We start from the raw sequence: 19,382 nt of genomic DNA, 5'->3' as shown, positions 1-19,382 counted from the left end.
ATTTATTTACATATTATTTACATACATATTATGATTTGTGATACCGTATCAATTCTCAAAAACACTGTATTGATTTTTAACTAATAGTTTACATGCAATGATGGATATTTTATCATTTGCAAAGAGATGCGCCCTCTCAGTGTAAGTACCCTCTCAAAGTAGTGCTATGATGTTGGATGTTACAGGGACTCACTGTGATAAATGTCAAGTCAATTCAGTCAATCAGAGAGAGAGAGAGAGGGTCGCACTGTAAAGGTCAGAGGGTGTCGTATCCTGTGCAGATCGTAAAGCACCCTGAGGCAAATTTGTGATTTTGGGCTATACAAATGAAACTGATTTGACTTACTGTGATAAATGCAAATGCAGATCCCACTGTGCTGATTGTTCAAAAAAGTCAACTTATTTTACTCAGATTTTTTACATACGGTGGTGTGTTCTTTATACTATGACAGTTTTCGTAAAATTAGACTTTGAAAATCGCAATATATCGCCTTGCTTACGGTTTTGCAATATATTGATTCGTAACCCCTGTATCATGATAAAGTCATAAAGTCGTATCACCAGATCCTTGCCAATACACAGCCCTAGACAGGGTAAGACTGTTAGCTGAGTGGAGATTTGAATATCTTGACTTTCAAAATATCTCTCCAACTTCTACTTCACCAAACATCTGTGGAAAGCATTGTTGTATTTTCATGGGGAAGAGGCAGTTATATATAATTGCATAGGGAATGGTTTGTTTATTGGTACCAATAAATCAATGATTACTTTGCCAACTGTTGAGTTTTTTTATGCTTTTAAAATTTTATTTCCAATCCCCCAGGCTTTGTTTTGAAGCAAAAACTCCACGCCCCAACGTATGTTGATACACCTCCAGCACATCCTGTATGTATTTTATCTGTGCGGTGATGGAGGCATGTCTGAATCAGAGTGAATGACTAAACAGATCCGTAATTCACGTTGTTTTTGTGTGTGTGTCTGCGTCACTTACGGTGCAGAGGGTGCTGTGGGAGGCTGAATGAAATCTCTGTGACACTAACCACAGGGATGATGACCAGAGAAAGCAGCTTCCTCCTCACACTAAACTACATACAAACTCACAAAGACAGCATGCATTTCTAAAATCAAACTTCTAAACTTGAACTGACACCTACGGCACAGAGTGAGATAATTCCCCACTTGTCAAACTGAAATCAAAACTTCTGTATGTGGCACATGAAATGTATTCGGAAGGAAGTTGCACCGAGGAACAGCATGAGGCCCGTAAATTAACCAGTAATGGGTTCATCTTTGAAAACCACTTTAGATCTTAAGGGCCACATGAAAGTACAAATCGTAGCTAGTAACAAGCTAACAGGTAATTATGCGCCCCGGTCTGAATGGATCCACGACTATAAATGACACCATTATTCTGGATTCAAAGAAACACAGAGTCACAGGAATCAACAGTCTTGTGGGTTGTGTTGCTTGTTTTATGGTCATGTCTGCACACTGTGGAAGTGAGCACAGACCAACAGTGCTCGCACGTGTGCGCATGTGTAAGTGTGCATGCCTTTAGTGCACGCTGCATGTGTGTGTGTGTGTCAATAAATCAGCGCATGTTTATTCGCAGCACCATGTGTGTTCCAGACAGCATAAAATGAGTTAACAGTGTCTGGAGGAATGTATCTGTGAGAGAGGAAAGACGGATGTAAAAAAACTGAAAACACTTCACTACAAAAAGCACAGAAAAATAGGGAATAAAAATTAGAAACAAATCAGCCCTTTAAGTTAAAAGTAGAGAGGTATTTTTTGAACACCGGTGCCAATGTGAGACCTAAGATTTCTATTCGAGCATCTGAAATTGTTGAGGTTAAACATGTTTGTGTGTAACATTGTGTTAAATAAAGTAGAAGTTGTCTAAGATATTTTTTCCAGTCCTACCCAACACCACAAACTGTCACCACGAAACAAAAAGGTCCCTCAGTTTTTCCTTTCCACCCATTTACCCTCTTCCTCCCTGCCTCTCTCTCTCTCTGTCCTCTGTTTCTCTATTTCTCCGTCTCTGCACATGAGGGATTTGGTGTGGAGCCAGAGTGTTGACAAACATACACTTAGCAGGCCAAAGGAGTTCTTTCCAAATCAAATAATCAACCAGCAAAACCTGATTAGAGGGCCAGAAAGAAAGAGCTCACTTCAGCAGTCCCAGTGAATCAACAGTGCCGGCCAAACAGAAACATACCACACAGCCGGGCCAATTCAGTCACAACTGCTACTAAAAACACAATTGTTTTCTGTTTGGTGTTCCCTCGATTCTGTTCAGTTTGATTCGTTTAGGTAATTGGATGAAACACAGCGGCTTACAAACGTAAACTGTGAAAAGTAACAACACTGATTCAGTCAACAATAACTAAGCGCATGTAAGCCTCACAATGCGGGGCTGGTTCAGAGAATAACATTTACTTTAGCAACAAGGGCACATGGTGCTGATACATAGCGGCTGGAAGCGGAGCAGGAAAAAAGAAATATGTCGTATTATGGTACGATATTCATTGATTTTATTTGATCAAATCAATGCAATTAGCTTTCGAGCCTGAACACTACATTTCACATCCTGTGTAACAAATGCTGAGTGCAAATTATGCCATGAGCTCCTCAAATAGCCGTCACTTCAGGGGCCTATTTGCACCTTCAGTTCAGAAAATGGGTAAAGCACCACCTGCAAACAGCGGGACATGTAAACAAGCACACATGGACGGTGCCATGGTCCTGGCGGAGGAGGCTTCTCGGCAACTGAAATGCACACGACACACACACACACCCTTGACTCGTTTCACATTCCTGAGTCACCCCCTCCGCCACCCCTCTAAATCTATGCTTGAGTGTGAAATACCGCAGGAGGGTGGTCTCTGCACTTTTAACTCCTCACCTTTCTGCCTGTCCAGAGTGCAGCCCAGCTGGTCAGTCAACAAGTAACTGAGGCCTGATACAGATCAGTTCTTATATTAAACCACGCTGACATTAAAGCCGGTCACATGTCCCCGTAACTAACTTACGGCTGCCGCTTCTGACTGTGGATTGAATTTAGGATGAACCCCCTCCCCTAAAATAAAACCACTGGATACAGTTACATACTCAGCTCCCACTAAATAAAGTCCCCACCTATTTTTGGCCTTCATCTGTTCCTCTGATCCAGTAATAAGACGAGCAAGCTGAGGGGGAAAACATCTCCCATCGTTGCATACACACATAAACAGGCACCCATGCATATTGCACTCACACACACCAACTTTTAACTTGTTAAAAATACAAACTGACAGCAGTATTGAGAGCTGGGCTCATTAAGACTTTTGATAATTGGGGTATTTACATGGGCAAAGCTAAGAGGCACATCACCTGCTCTTCACCCTGTGTTTCAGCAACAACTACCTGCAAGCATCGCTCCTCCCATTCATTTTCTGTTTCTCTTTATCTCATCTTATCCTCGCCTCTCTGCTTTTTATTTTCTTCATCTTTCCTCTTCACTCCTTCTCCCACCGTCTCCTGTCCTGACTTCCCTTTCTCTTTTCACTTCTTTTCCCTTTGTCACTCTCTCCTCTCCGTCCCTGTCCTCGCCTCTCACCTACCTCGGCTCCAGCCCTCTGCCGTAACTCGACACTTCCTCACAGCGAGCGCCTGACTCTGCCAAGTTGTTTCCCTGTGTTGCTCTACTGTTGCCATGGTGAGACTCTCTGTGTGTATGCAGGAGTGTGTGTGTGTGTGTGTGTGAGCGAGAAGCTACGTACGATCACGTTGATGTAAACTACAGCCCTGAAGCTTGTGTCGAAGATGGTGTGTGTGTTAGAATGTGTGGATTTCAAGCACATTAACTTTAGGTTTGTGATGTTTGTGACGTGTGTGTGTGTGTGTGTGTGTGTGTGTGTTTGAGAGTGTGCGTCTGGCTAGCATGTGTGTGCAACAGATGTAAAAACAGGAGCAATGGTCGTCAAGGTCATGAGTGGGCCCATTTTATCTGGCAGTGGTTTCCCTACTGTGGCACCATGACCTGGGATCTATGGGCACACACACACACACACACACACACTCACGCAGCGCAGCTCACACAGGCTTGCTGTTTGCCGAGCACACTGGGGAGGGCAGAGAGAGCCAGGGGGCCGGTTGACTGTTTGTTTAAACAAGGTCAATACATGCGCACGCTTATGCGCAGCCACACACACAGCCTTACACACACACAGACACACACACACACACACACACACACACACACACACACACACACGCACACACACAGGAGCGTTTACTGTATACTGCATGAGGGCTGTATATGGCCTTGCTAGACTGGTCCAAGCTCAATTCCTCTTATTCCCATTTCTATCCTCCCCCACTCTCACTCTTTCTCTCACACACACCTCTCTTGTCTCTCTCTTCCCCTCTCAGTGGCTGTTTTCTCGCTGTGCGCTAAGCTTGATTACAACAAATGAGAGCCAAGCTTCCAACATGTTTATATCAAATACAGCCCTGGGGCAAAGCAGCACTCGCTCCAGCCAGTTCACACAGCGCAAACTGCATGGCTCTGCATTGTTGTCTGTGCGTGTCTCCCCATTATGGCTGCCAGTCTAATGAGAGAGTCAGCAGAGTGAGAGAGAGTGAGAGAGACTTGTCAGGGCAAAAGCTTATAGAGGGCAAGTAGAGGGATAGAATAAGGGAAGGGGTTAAACACACTGAAAATGTGAGAGTGAATGACAGAGACAGATAGGGGGTTACGGCCATGCATTCAAAGCACTGGGATCAAAATCATTTAATGCATCCACCACGCCAGTGGAAATATAAGTATATAATGCGTTGGACGGCTTCTGTCATATTCTCTTTCAAATACTTGTTACCAACCCTGGCTTCAATTCGATTTATTAACTGTTGCAACAGGTTTAGAGATGGACATAATATTTCTTTCCAACAGTCCTGTGTAGTGTTGTTGTGTACTGTAAGTGTGAGTGCGACTGTTTCTCTACTGTATCTGGCAGCCTTTTTTTCTGTTGTGTCTGCCTGCCTCGATGCGCAGCAGCAGGTAATACCAGAGGGGCTCCTTATATTTGTGTGGGTGCTGCAGCACTCAATTAAGCTGTTTAAATACGCACAAGGATACCTCAGCAAGCCAGAGAGGCTTTGGACTTATATGTCTCCTAGCAACAGGTGTACCGATTATGGTCTGCAGCTAGCCCCAAGAGGAATGGCTAAAACAGCTAGTCAGCCAGGCGCTGACGTAGCCGGCCTGCAATGTACAATTATTTCAAAAGGGTCAGGTGGTCAATTGTATTGGAACAACAAATTGAGAACCGTGAGGATCTTTTCTAAATATCCTCTATTTGCAGATTATTATTAACACCGCATGGTTGTTTTCAAGTCTGCAGAATGTATATTGCATAAATGCTTGTATATTGTATAGTGGAACATTGTTCAAATGCATTTTTATTTGGTAAATAATGTCTTGTGACCATCAGTTCAATGATCTCTCTGGCAACCAGTGGATTAGGAGGGGAAGGATTTCTGTTACAGGTTTCCTATTTTGTTGTGCTTTACACGTGATGAAAACAGATTAAAGCCCCACACACATCATTGACTGGTGGGCTTCAACAGAGCTACCCTGCGGACAACAGTAACAATATCATTAGCCCGGGTGTCACTCTTTGCATAGAAATACACAGCATTCCTCACAGAACCCCGAGCTATGAATCATGGCTGTCAAAACAACTCAATGCAAACACAGTCACGCTTTGTGGCCTTTTGTTTGTCTGGCTACCGTACATACAGACAGAAAATGAGTGGACTGCTATGACCATTACCAGCAGAGGCTTTATGATCACTGATCAACAGCCTCACGTCTTTCTTATTGGTATTAGTCAAACTCCCAACACACTGCAGTCTCATGTCAGAGCACAAGTTGCTGTGACAGAATTCAAAGGCATGTCTACTAATTAATATAATGCACCACACACTATACACTAATGCTTTCAAAGTCACAAATGATACAAGTGGTCGGATAGACACACACACAAAGTACTAGCTCAGGAGTATAATAATAAACAAATTAAACTAAATCTACATCATTCTGACTTGAGCTCTACAATAGGATCTCCTCAGGGGCTCATTTGCTGCTTATTTTCTGTGGCTGCACTTCTTAACAGCTCCTACATCCTGTGTCTGGGGCCCAAAACCACAAGTTAGTAATCACTGACCTAAAACTGCTCCTCAACCGAGCCATTAAATTCTACAGAGACGCGCTGAAAACTTCACACGACCATTCTCCCTGAGAAATGTGGATGCGAGCCACAGTGAGAGAGAGAGGCATGAGTAACTAACTGCCTTGATACTGAAGCTAGCAGATGATGCGCAAACTGACGCTAAAAGAAACTGTCTGGATCATTTCCTTCTCCCAGAAAGGGTTCATTTTGAAACCAACCGTTGCATACAAATCTACAACCCTGTCAACAGAACCTGAGTAAAATGCAGTTTCTGGGTGAATCCCTCGTTATTTCGATAACAAATCAAGTGAATAATATCATAATGCACTGTTGTATTTCTAATAGGTGTTTGTTTTCAAGTATAGGGAAACTCTTCATTTTGTGCATGTGTGTGTGTGTGTGTGTGTGTGTGTGTGTATATGAGAGACAGGGTAGCGCTTCATATCAAGGCATAACAAGAGTTAGTTAATAGGTAATAAGACCCTTATAAGTCCTTATAAGATGCTTATTAACATTAATATGTGTTCATAAGACTATTTAAGTGTTAATAATAGAAATATAAAAACATTTATTGTTAGATTATGAGACATTTATAAGCACTTACTAAGAAACTTAGTAAAAGTAGACAGATTGCTTAAGAATGTTAATAAAAGCCTTATGAGTTTCTTATAATTGTTTATAATAGCATTACAAACACATTTATTGAGTTTAACTAACTTACCTATTATATCATTGTTAAACCTTTACTAACCCATTTTTGTTGCTTTATTAAGACTAATACATACTTTATTATGCATTTATTAGGAGTTAACGATGCACATATTAAAGCGAGAACAATGCTTATTAAGGTTAATAAGTCCTTTATTATGCACTTATTACCAGTTAACTATGCTTTTTTGCACTATGAGTGTGGGTGTCTAATTGTAACTGTTGAAGACTTAACAAGTTACAGTTAATCCTGTCTTGTTTTGAAGCTAATAGCCCAGCTATTTCATTTTGTTTCTTTACAGTTAAAATCAACTTTTTACAGAATTTCACAGAAATCAGATTTCAAAATGTGGCCACAAACAGAGCACGAAGACCAAAAGCCAGTAACCTCACAGTTTGCTTGACCACAATCTGATCAGTGAAACACCTGTTGGGACTCCCAGCTAAAGGTGATTGAGCGATAAAAGTTAATAGTTGGCCGAACACGGGAAAACCAGGTATCGGTGCCTACATGGCAGGATAGAGACTACATTGAGTTTGCAAACAAAGCCTGGGCTCATCTGCAAGAGTTTGCCAATGTCTTGTTCAGTACATATTATGTTACTGTAAGCCAGGACCTGCTAAAGGAGAGTGTGAGCTGCAGTATACAGACCTCTCAAAACTGCAACCAAAGGTTACCTGACAGAAAACTATTGAGATCCATCAAATCCAGGAAGACTCCGCAGGCGGTCCAAGAAGGACCCACAAGCCCAAGCAGCTGCTTTCTTTGACAGACATGCAATAGATGCAATGCAACGTTAAGTGCACAGAGTTGATTTTGACAGTCATGCAGCCCTCCATGAAGTAAACTTTCCAAAACGGAGAAAACTAGTGAAAAAGACGTTGAGCATTGCAGCTACCAGAGCTCTTACGGGGAGGGCATTCAGCACAAGAGGAAACCTGGTTACATGCCACAGAACTGCCCTCAAGCTTCCTAACCACCTGTGAAATGTAAAGACGCACAGACAACTGTACACAGATTGCTACTAAATTTGTATTTGTACAGTTCCCAAACACAAATGTCTGTGCCAAGAAATCCTATTTTGCAAACTTCAAACAGGCCGGATGAAGAAATCAAACAGCCGACACAGCCCTGTTTCTGCCCGATACAAATAGTGTTTTGTTCAACGGGCCTGATGAAAAATACAAGGCCAGAAGAATTTAGGAGTAACACACCGTGGAGAAGACATCATAATAACTCGCTCTTCTTCCTCATACACAATCACTGAACAACAAAAACATTTTTAGATGTTTAACATATGTAAACTAGACCAGACGTTTGGTCTAATTTTTCTGTTGACACAGCAGCTCAGTGGTGCATTGATCTGGGCAACAGCATGGCAACAAAAGGAAGTCACCACCATGTCCAGATGGCAGCTGCATGTATGCCATCATATGGTGACATCACACCACCACAGTCAAGACCCAAGGAGAATGAAAGGTCGTAGAAGTTAGGGCCAAAATCTTCTATCCCGATATAGGTCATTTCATATCTCTATATCTATACCGATTTATTGCATACCTTTGTTGAATACTCGATTCTAATTGGACAATCACGGCTCCACGGTCTGTTATTTCTTTATAGCAGACCGTTGCTATGTATAACATACCGTTGCTATGGACGCAGTTCTGATGTCAGACTCTGGAGGATCATTTTTGTGTAATATTATTGATTTCTTAAGTAAATAGCTGTGTAATAAACGGGATAATGTACAGCTAGCGGGTCATTGTTGTGAAATAAACCCCTTTGTGTCGGGGTCCACCCTGCCGCATCGCCCTGTCGAGGTTTATTTCACAACAACTACCGGCTCGCTGTACATTATCCCTTACATATATCACGATACAGCATGTTTTCTGCTAATTCAATAAATAAATAGTCTATATGTAATAACCACATGGTAAAGCCCATTTTTGTATACTCCTGTGTGAATTAAACACTTGTCAAATGAAAAGAGTATTTTTCTCATTTAATCAGAATTTCTGAGAAATTTGAGTTAGTCGTGCTTGTTATTATCAATTTAGAAGGTGTAATTGTGTATCACGATATCTTGATATATATGATTTTACACACAATATGATTCCATTGAAAGACGATAAATTATCATATTGAACTATCGCCAAGCCCTGCTGTCTATAGAAAAGAGCAGTTGCGGGAGTATCAGCAACTAATCTGTTTTTTAGACCTCTAACTATATACCAATGTTTACCATCATAACAAAGAAAAGCTCTTTCTTAATTTTGCCCGCCAAAATTGTTAACGTTTATCATATCGGAAATATAGTCAAAAATATCCAATCTATGTATTCAAATTCTGTGGTAGAGAAGCTGCAACCACACGAGTTGGCACCAGTTACACCCAGCCTCCAGGAAATAGCTTGATTCACACCTACACTACCTACTGGGAAACATGATATGTGCAAACTTGTTAACGGTTTCAAGTGGTCTGACCCCCTTACGTCATACTCGGTCAAAACAGTGGCTAAATTCCATCCAGTAATGTCCCATGTTTTTGCTTTTTTTGTGTTTCTTTAATTTTTAACACAGGTCTGACCTTCTATCTAGCATCTCAAATTGTTATCTTCTGATAACCTCAAACAATAATACAACACACAATGTGTGTGTGCTGGTTTTTGTGTTTCTGTAAAAACAGTAATGACATCACAGGGTGAAGAAATGACCTTTAACTTTGGTACTTTTTTTGCACGGTGCATCAAAAAAAGGCTAAGAAGACCGACAATAGAGGACTGGGTGTTTAGTAAACAAAGAATGACTGCTAGACCTGCTGGACAAGTTCTGATACTATCACATAGCACAAGCCAGCTGCTCATTTCATATTGATTCTCAGTATTTTTTAGTGTCTACTACACTATAAAAGGCGGGTTGTTGAAGTGTATCCTAAAATTATTCTGGAGCATTTCTGTAATTTTTTGCAATTTCTGGGTTAGCAATTTACAGCTGGACTTAACTATATCAATGTTGAGATATTAAAATGATTAAGTACCACTACACTGAAAAGAGTGGAGTGATATGTACTGTATATTAGCTGGATACAGAATGATGTAAAGATTTCCTAAAGTTTAATATCACATATTCTATAATCAAACACGTAATAAAAACGTGAGCGAGTTTCTAATCAAACTCACTTGCTCACTCCTTCCTCCCTCATAAAACTTGTTCACCCACACATTTTCTCTCACAGGGCTCTGCAAACCGCTGCTCATGACAAGCAAATGTTGTTTGTGTGCTTCTCTCGCGTCTGTTTGTCTATGTGATCGAGAAAGTGCGTTCCAGCAAGAATATATGTGATTTTCATTTTCAGCACTGGTAGTGGGCGCAAACCGCTACAGATTGTCTATAGAAAAAATACTGACTTCTTTCACTTTTTGTAACTACAATACTGTACAGGTCTAGGCACCTGGCCAAATCATTTTATAGGAGATTTATTGTATGACAATTTATCAACAGAACAAAGTGATTTATAAACCTTGCTCATCTAAAACAAGTACATGAGTGGCAGTAAACTTAACTTCTTCTTGTGGCTTATCATCTGTTTGTTACTGGTGAAGATATAGCCCAACAAGAACTGATAACCATAATAACATAAAACAAATAACATTAAAAATAATGTTTTGAGCACACAAATTAAGAGTCTGCTGTTCTCACACTACAGTAAAACCGACTGCACTGCTATAACCAAACAATTCCCTCTGGGGATGAGGAATGAGGGCAAGCGTGGCAAACGCTCGGTTGAAAACATTTGACGGCTAAATTATGCATCGTCACATATGGCAGGATAGCATCTTGGTCTAACTGAGGTTGAAATGGTTAATGATTGGCCTGGAGGGAGCCTGCATGACTGAATGCATGAGGACATAGGCTGTTTCTAAAGCAACAAATGGCAGTAATTTGGGCTTCCTTGTTGTTTCAGGGAATTTTGTGTCCACAGCTGTTCGATTGTTGTGTTTTTTTTAATTGTTATATCTTGTATATATTGCGCATAATGAGTGGTGACTAAGTTAGCCTAAGGACAAACCTACTTCCCATCTGTAGTCCCAAGCAATGACAACACATGTTGCCCGCAAACAATAATAACAAAAACAATTTTATAGATAGAATATATCGCATTTAGATATTAATAGTATTTTCAAGAACCTTTATTTTTACAGATTTTTATATAGGGTCATGCATGGTGCACTTGGGACTAATAATATACTGCATTTAAAGTCATGAACAAAAAAAAACTCAACAGTGGCAGCAAGATGAAGGTTGCATTTAACTACATTAAGTTTTTTAGACAAAATGCTTATTCAGTTTTATAGAATTTGACAAAGAAAAGGATGTGAGAGGATATTTGACTGCGCGTGGCAAATCCTACTGGGCTGATTGGACAGCTAGCCGAACTGTCAGTCTGGAGTCAGCCATTGTTGGGTTCCACAACAACAATGGTCATGGTCCAGCTCTAAGGCCCTATCCTAATCATACGCACAAAGGAAGCTTGTCACTGTGTTCTTAAAATTTTAATGGGACTGAAATCTTCCGCAATTGCTCTCTCTCTCTCTCTCTCTCTCTCTCTCTCTCTCTCTCTCTCTCTCTCTCTCTCTATCTTTCTCTGTCTCTCTCTCGCTCGGAGAGAAAAGCAGCCATAGCTCTATGTACGTCGGCTCACCTAGTCTCTGGCAGGTGCTATCAAATGACAAAGCAGCTGACTGGGCTATAGTGGTGGCTCTCTTGGCTGCCTGCTTGTCTTCCTGCCTCAACAGGTTGACTGACAGTCTTGCTGTGGGAGAGGATCCATGTGACAATCCACCCATGCAAATATGTAAAATGAAACCCTAAATGCAATGCTCATTGACCATGGCCGGATATAAGGCTGAACAATGACTTCTCTAAAGTCCAATGATGTAGCATTAGTCTTAGCAACAGCTATCGGTAGATTACAGGAGGGTGCTGCAACTTCTGAGGAGGCAGAAGAAGTTAATTTTATCATTCACATATTGCTATCTGTATTATAAGTATGAAGGATGTCTCCCTGTATAAACTGTCAGGATAGAATACATTTCACTCCCATGCAGAAGGCAATCCCTTCAAACTGGAAAACCGCCGTTGCTAAATTCAGCAAATAAGTTCAGTTCAGCTCACTTCTCTTCCTTTCATGTTCGATTTCATCACTGAAGGCTGGCTGTGTGGTTAACGCAGTGGGAGCTGGATAATAGGCGCTCAGCGCACAGGGTCCCGCTTAACTAATGCATGGCCAGCATCGTGTTAACATGGACAGTAAATCAGTCCTGACCTCAGAGGGAAATGTAATCCTCAGTATGGTAGAGACATCAGTGCTCATATTTTTTTTAATGCAGCGGAAAACCAAAGTTAATGTTCTGTAAAAGAGATTTTGGTCATTTTTATGCATAGGATGTCAGGAATGATTTTCACCGCTAAGCCTGTTAGCATTTGGGTAATAGTCTTTACAGTTTCAGGGTTAAACTACAAAACGGTGGAGGTTTTTTGGCTGAGCAACAGTAAGCGGCCTCAAAACGTGTGTTACCTTGACGATCGGGTGGCCACCGGACGCTGCTTTGACGGCTCCTCGGCTGCCCTCAGTCTCGTAGTGCGCTCGGTGGTGGGCTTTGGGTTGCACCTCTATCTTCAGGTCATACTGGCCAAACTGGCTTGGCAGCGGCCAATCTAGAGGAGGCAGTGAGGAGGTCCTGAGGAGACACACACACACACAAAGAGAAAGAGTAGATTAGAACTTCGGTATGAAAGCATTATAACATACAGTGTTGTGTAAAAGATTCATTCAGAGCACAATGTGGAGTGGTTTGTGGTTGTAGACTAAGCGCACAGAATCTCGTCAATGATGAAGAAAGAGCATTTAAACAGCCTTAACAGTAATAATTTCCCTCAGAAAATCTGCTTGTGTAGTCACACCTTCACATTTTCCATATTTAAAAATGTTCTGTACATATGTTAATCTATGTGACATCACACAGTCGAGTCAAGAAGCAAAACAACCTCTTTTTCTACTTTACGGCTAATGACAATCTGACGGCTGTCTGAAAACACCGAGAAGCTGAGAAGGTGGTATTCCCCTTGCATGGTCTGAGACAGCATAATGGGTGTAAAATGGGGGTATAACATGCAGTGCACTTAGCCCCACCAGACAGTGAATCACTGGAATGCCCACGTGCATTAATCCTGTTCTTAAACATAACTCTTGTCATAGGTCAGGTTAAGACTGTAAGGTTGAATCATTTTCTAAAGGGGGTTTTCTTTTGTGAGTCTTCTGTGTGGGTCAGTGGATGGGTGGTAGGATGAGAATGTATGTCAAACAGTAAAAACAGTAAGAAAATGACTGTGTGTGTGTGTGTGTGTGTGTCTGCATACAGTACAAGTGTATATTTTACATGTAGTGCACCACAGGGGCTGGCATTGTGTGTTTTTCCTCCCTGCCTCTTTTTTTCTATCTGTGTAGGCCACAATCATATTTGAACAGCTGCACTCAAAAATAAAACACTCAATGGCCTTCTCCGTAGAGAAACTGGGTCTCTCCATCTGAGTGCATCAGATCACATTATCCCCAAAACAGTTTGTAAACACTGGCATCATCAACCATTAGCACCAAGCCGCAACCTTTTCCACATGTTGCATCAGTTGTTGTTGATTATGATTTATTTAATTATTAAGTAAAATCCCCACAATCCACTAAAAATAATGATTTTGGAGCATAGTGCCATATCTCCAACGCCCAAAATGGGAGGTAATCTGGTCCAAATGTATATCTTCAAATCGGTTTACTAGGCTTAGGTTATTGGTTTACTTATTTTTTTATTTTTGCTTATTTAAGTCTACCTTTTTATTCTACTCTGTAATATCTGTACAGAACTAATACAGTATATATATTTTACTTGACGAGGTACTTGAATTGTAGTAAAAGCCACACTGTAAACATTTGTCACATCTTGACAGTGTACACAATTAATTATTGATGATACAAAAGGCCTACTGTAGGGCAGCACACGCTATACCGTCTGTATGTGTGTCATCCAGGTGTTTTGTCTGGCAGCAGTTACAAAGTGGCATTGTTTTTTTAGCACAGCAGTTTACACAATCATAAATTAAACTGTGTGTGTGTCCCACTGTGTCCATGCATGTGTGTCTCTATGCCTATGGCTGTGTATGTTAGGCCTGAGTCAGTGAATTGACTGCAGCTGCAGTATAGTATATGCTGTCTCGTGGGCCAAGAGGCAGACACCGCATGCTACACAACGATCTCTACCACAGTGTTGGCCGCTGTAGGCTCAACCTGTCACACGGTGGCATAAGCTTGTATTTGGCTCTATCCAAGACGGTACAGGCTCCTAGCATGCAAACGCACAAAATCTAAATGGCATGATAGATCTTTGACAGTACAAATCATTCTCAAGGGAAAGTTTGTAAAGTTTTAGCCAGCGTGGTTGACTCCCTTAATTCTTCCCTTTCCAAACGCCTGTCAAGTGCTGGCTGCGTGCAGAACAATCTGATCAGACTGAATCAAAGACATGTGAGTCGGGCTTTCAGTGGAGCCATTTCGCTTCACAAACTGGCATCAAATCCAAAGGAAAGTATTTGTAGAGGTATTTTGTAGAGGTTTTGAGCAGCTAAATGCAGCCTTGGTTACAAATCTACAGATGTGTAAATGTCACCTAAAGCCACTTCAGGTTGTAAATTGTTACATAAAGACTAATCGGTCAGGTTGAGCAAATCACATGAGATTAAAGGCACTTATACCACCAATAGTTGTCATGATGGTTAGCATCATATACTGCTTCAAAACTACTGTAACTGTTGAGTAACTGTGATGATGATGATGATGATGATGATGATGATGAATGTATAGTCTGTTGTAGTGTCTGAATGGTCAAACAGCTGTCCTCATTGCCCAATCCTTTTAAGTTTGATTTTCAAACACAGTTTTCACCCTACAGCAGCTTGGTCTAAAATCGAACACTGTGTTATAGAGGCATCCCAACCCTTTATGTCTTCCTCCCAGCAGCCATGACATAACCACCCAGGAAGTGTGGGTTTGCATGGCTGCTACGGTAACAGGAGTAGAGGAGGACAGAGGAAATATGAGCTTTGTGACGGAGCAGAGCAGAAGCGGTAGCCTATGTCCTGACACAGCATAACCTTTCTCAAATGTCTAAGCCATGGTGTAGGGGTTCCCAGTCCAAGCACAGTCCCACAACCTACCCAGTCTTCTCTATGGTCATCCCATGCATCATCCCCCTAGCATCCTTCCCATGCAATGAAATAGGTAATCTTGCATCTACACATGTTGCATGAATGTGAGGCCCAGTCACATTTGAAGTCATGAAATGACACCTTGTAAACAGATTTTCTTGCAATATTTTAACTGTAGGTGTATATTGTTTTCTTGCAGCTTTATATCGAAAGATCATTACAATTATTTCCTGGAAACCAGGGCATCTTTACTGGTTGCCTTATGGTATACCAGTAAGCATAAATACAACCTCTAACCAATAATACCCACAGTACCTCTGCTGCTGCCAACAACAAAACTGCATGTCTCGTTCCAAAGGATATCGCATTCAGTTAAATGTTTTTTCTTTCTGTCACTCTCGCTTTTAAGCTCCAAATACAAAAAATGCATCAATTCAGTGATGTAGTGGTTACTTGTAGGGGTGGGTAAAAAAAAACAATACAGCAGAGTCTCGCAATATTTTGCATGGCACTTTGACGTCAAGTATAAATTTTTTATTATATCATCTATTAACCTCTTAATAATCCGACGAATCTTTCAGAGGTTGTAATGGGCTCAGTTTTAAAGCTAGAGTGAAGATACCATTGGTATCAACCATGTCATGTTAGCTTGTCGGGAACGACACTAAATAACGCTTCAAATTTACGCTAAATTTTGGTGAGGAAAAACTGGCATGGCCATTGACCATTGGCCAGGTCCCTTGACCTCTCACTTCAAGATTTGTGAATGAAAATTCAGAGATGAACAGAGTGGAAACTGTATCTTACTAGATAAAACAGATGTTGACAAACTGCATAATTTGCAGTTGAAAACATGTAGGCTAATAAATCATAATATATCGCAATATATCTTATCGCAATACTCAGCATATCGCAAAATGTTTAAAATCGCTATAAGATCGTATCGTGACTTAAGCATAGTGAAATATCGTATCATGGGGCCTCCGGGGATTCCCACCCCTAGTTATCTGCTAGACTAGTTTTTTGCTAACAAATTCTAGCCTAGGCTCTGCTTACTGGCTGCAGATGCACATATTGTATTTGCCACAGAGTAATACTGGCCTTTAGTTTTAATAAAACTTCTGACAGCCAACTCATAAGAATACCATTAATATCTCATTGCAGACAGCTCACGGAGTAACGTGGGAGAATACTCTGAGTAGTGTCTGAACACTCCACCAATTTTTGAACCCCCACCCACTCTTTTACCCAATCCCACCCATTCCACCTGGGCCATCTGTTCAAAACAGTACTAACACACATTATGCCTGCACACAGCCAACTCAACCAGCTTCTATCTCATGGCAGACAAGAGCTCACACCACCTGACTATGCACATCTGAAAATTGTATTTTCCTGTATTTTATGCCAACGTGAGCAACTATTGAAGGCAAGTTGGGCAATGGTACAGTAACTTTAGCAGGAGCAAGTGTAAGGGAATACTTGTGGGTCAAAACTAGAGTAAACATCAGTAGCTGCTGTAGACATTGTTCTGTCACTGTCTCAGCCATGGCCTTAGGAAATTTCACTTACAAGGGCAAGGATGCAAATATCAAACGGTGACTCATCATAGAGCTGACCCTGTTACCCTGGCCTGTTATTGTCTGGAGAGTGTTAGGTGTATGTGAGCAAGCATTTGTGTTATGTCTATGCACGTTTTTGTGTATGTGTGTGTGTGTAAGTGTGTGTGTGTGTCTGTGTGTGGTGGCCCCCTTGCCATATGTGCCCTGTGCTGATTTACAGTGCTAGGGGCCAGTGCACACAAACAAGGCCATGTCTTCATCTGCTGCGCACATTGGAGAACAGACAGCAGACTCCTCTCCTAAAACACTCCATTATGAGTTTCTGATTGCACCCATCACTCTTTAATGTGGAGATTGGGCCTGTGTGTTTGGAGGAGTTTGTGCTGTGCGTCCCCATGTGTTCCCTTGCACACGCTAATAAACTTGTATTGCTCTACAATGTAACTAAGTCAGATTTATACTGCTGATATAAAGCTCAAAGTTCCCTCGTTGCTGAACATTGATCGGCAGCGTTCCATCAACAGGTCTATAATTCATTTAACGTGCTATTTGATATTAATCTACTGCACTGCGATGCAACACTTCTCTCCTAGATCAAAAAGGGTTTCCAATCTTTATGACACCTCATAACACTCTATAAAAACATTCACCACTGAGGTCTATTGTTTAGCCTTGACTTACTAATTGCTTTTAAGATTGATGACATGCGTTGTCTTGCCAAGCAGTGATTGCATTAATCATCACACCACCTTCTGTTTTTAACTATAAGTTAAATTAAATATAAAGGATGTAATCCATCAAGTATCTATTCTAATCCACACTAATACTGCCGTCACAACTGTCGCCAAGTCTTTGTACTCTTTGTCAAATACAAACAGGAAGCAGAAAAGAACAAATGGATTGCAACAGAAACTTCTTTCAACCAGTTGAGAAAGTCCTCGCTGACATTTGAAAAGATAAAAATGTTAGAATTTTCCAGTCACTTCCTCTCCCACTGAGTCCTCTACAGCTGCATGAATCATTTGCTTAAAGTGGATTAAGTGACAGCATCTGTGAGATGGAGCTGAATTTAGAAAAGATGGTTATTAGTAAAATCCTCAACATCAGCAAATTTACCTGAATATAGGTGTATGACCAGGTTTGGGTTTATTCCATGAGAAGTGAGAGGGCACTGAGAGGAACTGCTCCCCGGGCCCGTCCTTCTTCAGGCTGTGCAGGCCCTCGTCTGACGGAGAGTCTAGATTAGGAGACATATTTCCTTGGTCATCTAGCCCCAGCTCCCCTTTCCCCGTCTGCATAGATGTTCTGTCCTGTGAGGTCTTCCTTGTCTTGGATGGGATGTCTGCTTCAGACGGGCAGCACTGGAAGGGTGACATGCCGACAGAAGGACTGCCAACCCAGGTGTCCTCTGTCACGCTGCCCCTAGGTGAAGGTCCTGGCGTGGGCGAGGGTGAGTGATGAGGAGACAATGAGACGGGGTAGCAGATGTCGGCGCTAGAGTGGCGCCTCTTGCCACAGGGCGAGGTGGGACGTGAGGACGGCCTGGAGGGTGGCCGTGGGCTAAGCCAGTTTTCATCTGTGACACTGGTGCGTGGCGAGTGACAGGGCGACTGTCGAGGTGACAGGCTGATGGAGTGGGAGTGGTGCACGAAGGCGGGGTGGTGGTGCTGCCAGTGGGGCTGCTCCTCCAAAACCACGCCGCTGGTTTGAGGGGAGACGCAGCCTGGGGATGTAAGCGGGGAGCCCAGGGTGAACCGGGCTGCCGCTTCATTTAGCTCTGAGTCAACATCGTCGTAGACGTGTGAGAATGATTCACAGGAGGACGCATCAGAGAACCAGCTCCTAGAGGAGAGGCTGCTGCATGGACTAGGGCTGAGCGAAGAGTCCCGGTACGAGTGGTCCAGGGGCAAATACAGGTGGTCTCTGGACAGGGGCCTCTCGCCATGGTAGTCCCCATCAGGGCCATTGGCCCTCATATCCTCCTCATTGGCATCCATCTCCTGCTGGCAGCTGGGGGAGATGGAGGTGATCTGGATACTGGGGCACTCAAAGGCCTTCGGTGCCTCCACAGCAGCGGAGGGCAGCAGAGGGGAGCTGCCGTACTTGGAGTCATGTGCCTCATAGCACGGAGGCTCAGATCCCGGTTTGTGTGAGTGAAGGCGTGGGGAAGTGCTGATGATCTGGGAGTGGGACTGCATGCCATGACGAGGCAGGCCAATAGACTGGTGGTTGGTGACCATAGACTGGGGCTGGCCCACATTTAGGATGTAGAACGACGTGTTGTCATCAGGCTCCAGATCTAGGAGAAGAAAAGAAAGGGAACATTAAGATACCGCAATCTGGAGAATATTTTCAATTACTGTATTACTGTTGCTTTTTCCTTAATGTTCCTCCTTAGCTTGACTTCATTGTGTTAATGACGAAATACAATACAAACTAGTCTTGGTCAGAATATCCAGAGCAACTCTTATCAAGTCGTTGAAAAGCTTATGTTGGTAACACATTGATTAAAATAAAATAGTGAGAGTTTAAAGACTACACCAAAAGGCTGGCTGCATTGTTTTTCATGCAATTAAATTGCACATCAATAAATTTATTCAAACTGTTGTTTTTGTCATAAGTACTTTCAAACAGT

At 42.1% G+C, this 19,382-nt stretch overlaps 1 protein-coding gene across 2 annotated transcripts in view; it reads right to left on the bottom strand.

Moving 5' to 3' along the window:
- The window catches only part of nfatc3a (nuclear factor of activated T cells 3a), a 68,925-nt gene that overhangs the window by 27,764 nt on the left and 21,779 nt on the right, over nt 1-19,382 (bottom strand). For both annotated transcript variants that reach the window (XM_037746459.1, XM_037746451.1), the window contains exons 2-3: nt 17,864-19,046; nt 12,508-12,670 (exon numbers count right to left, since the gene is read on the bottom strand). In XM_037746459.1, coding sequence (XP_037602387.1) covers nt 12,508-12,670; nt 17,864-19,046 — 1,346 coding nt within the window. The remainder of the gene's footprint in view (nt 1-12,507; nt 12,671-17,863; nt 19,047-19,382) is intronic.

Source organism: Sebastes umbrosus, chromosome 2, assembly GCF_015220745.1.
Source record: "Sebastes umbrosus isolate fSebUmb1 chromosome 2, fSebUmb1.pri, whole genome shotgun sequence".
Lineage (NCBI taxonomy): Eukaryota > Metazoa > Chordata > Actinopteri > Perciformes > Sebastidae > Sebastes > Sebastes umbrosus.
This window is presented reverse-complemented; position numbering and strand designations above follow the sequence as displayed.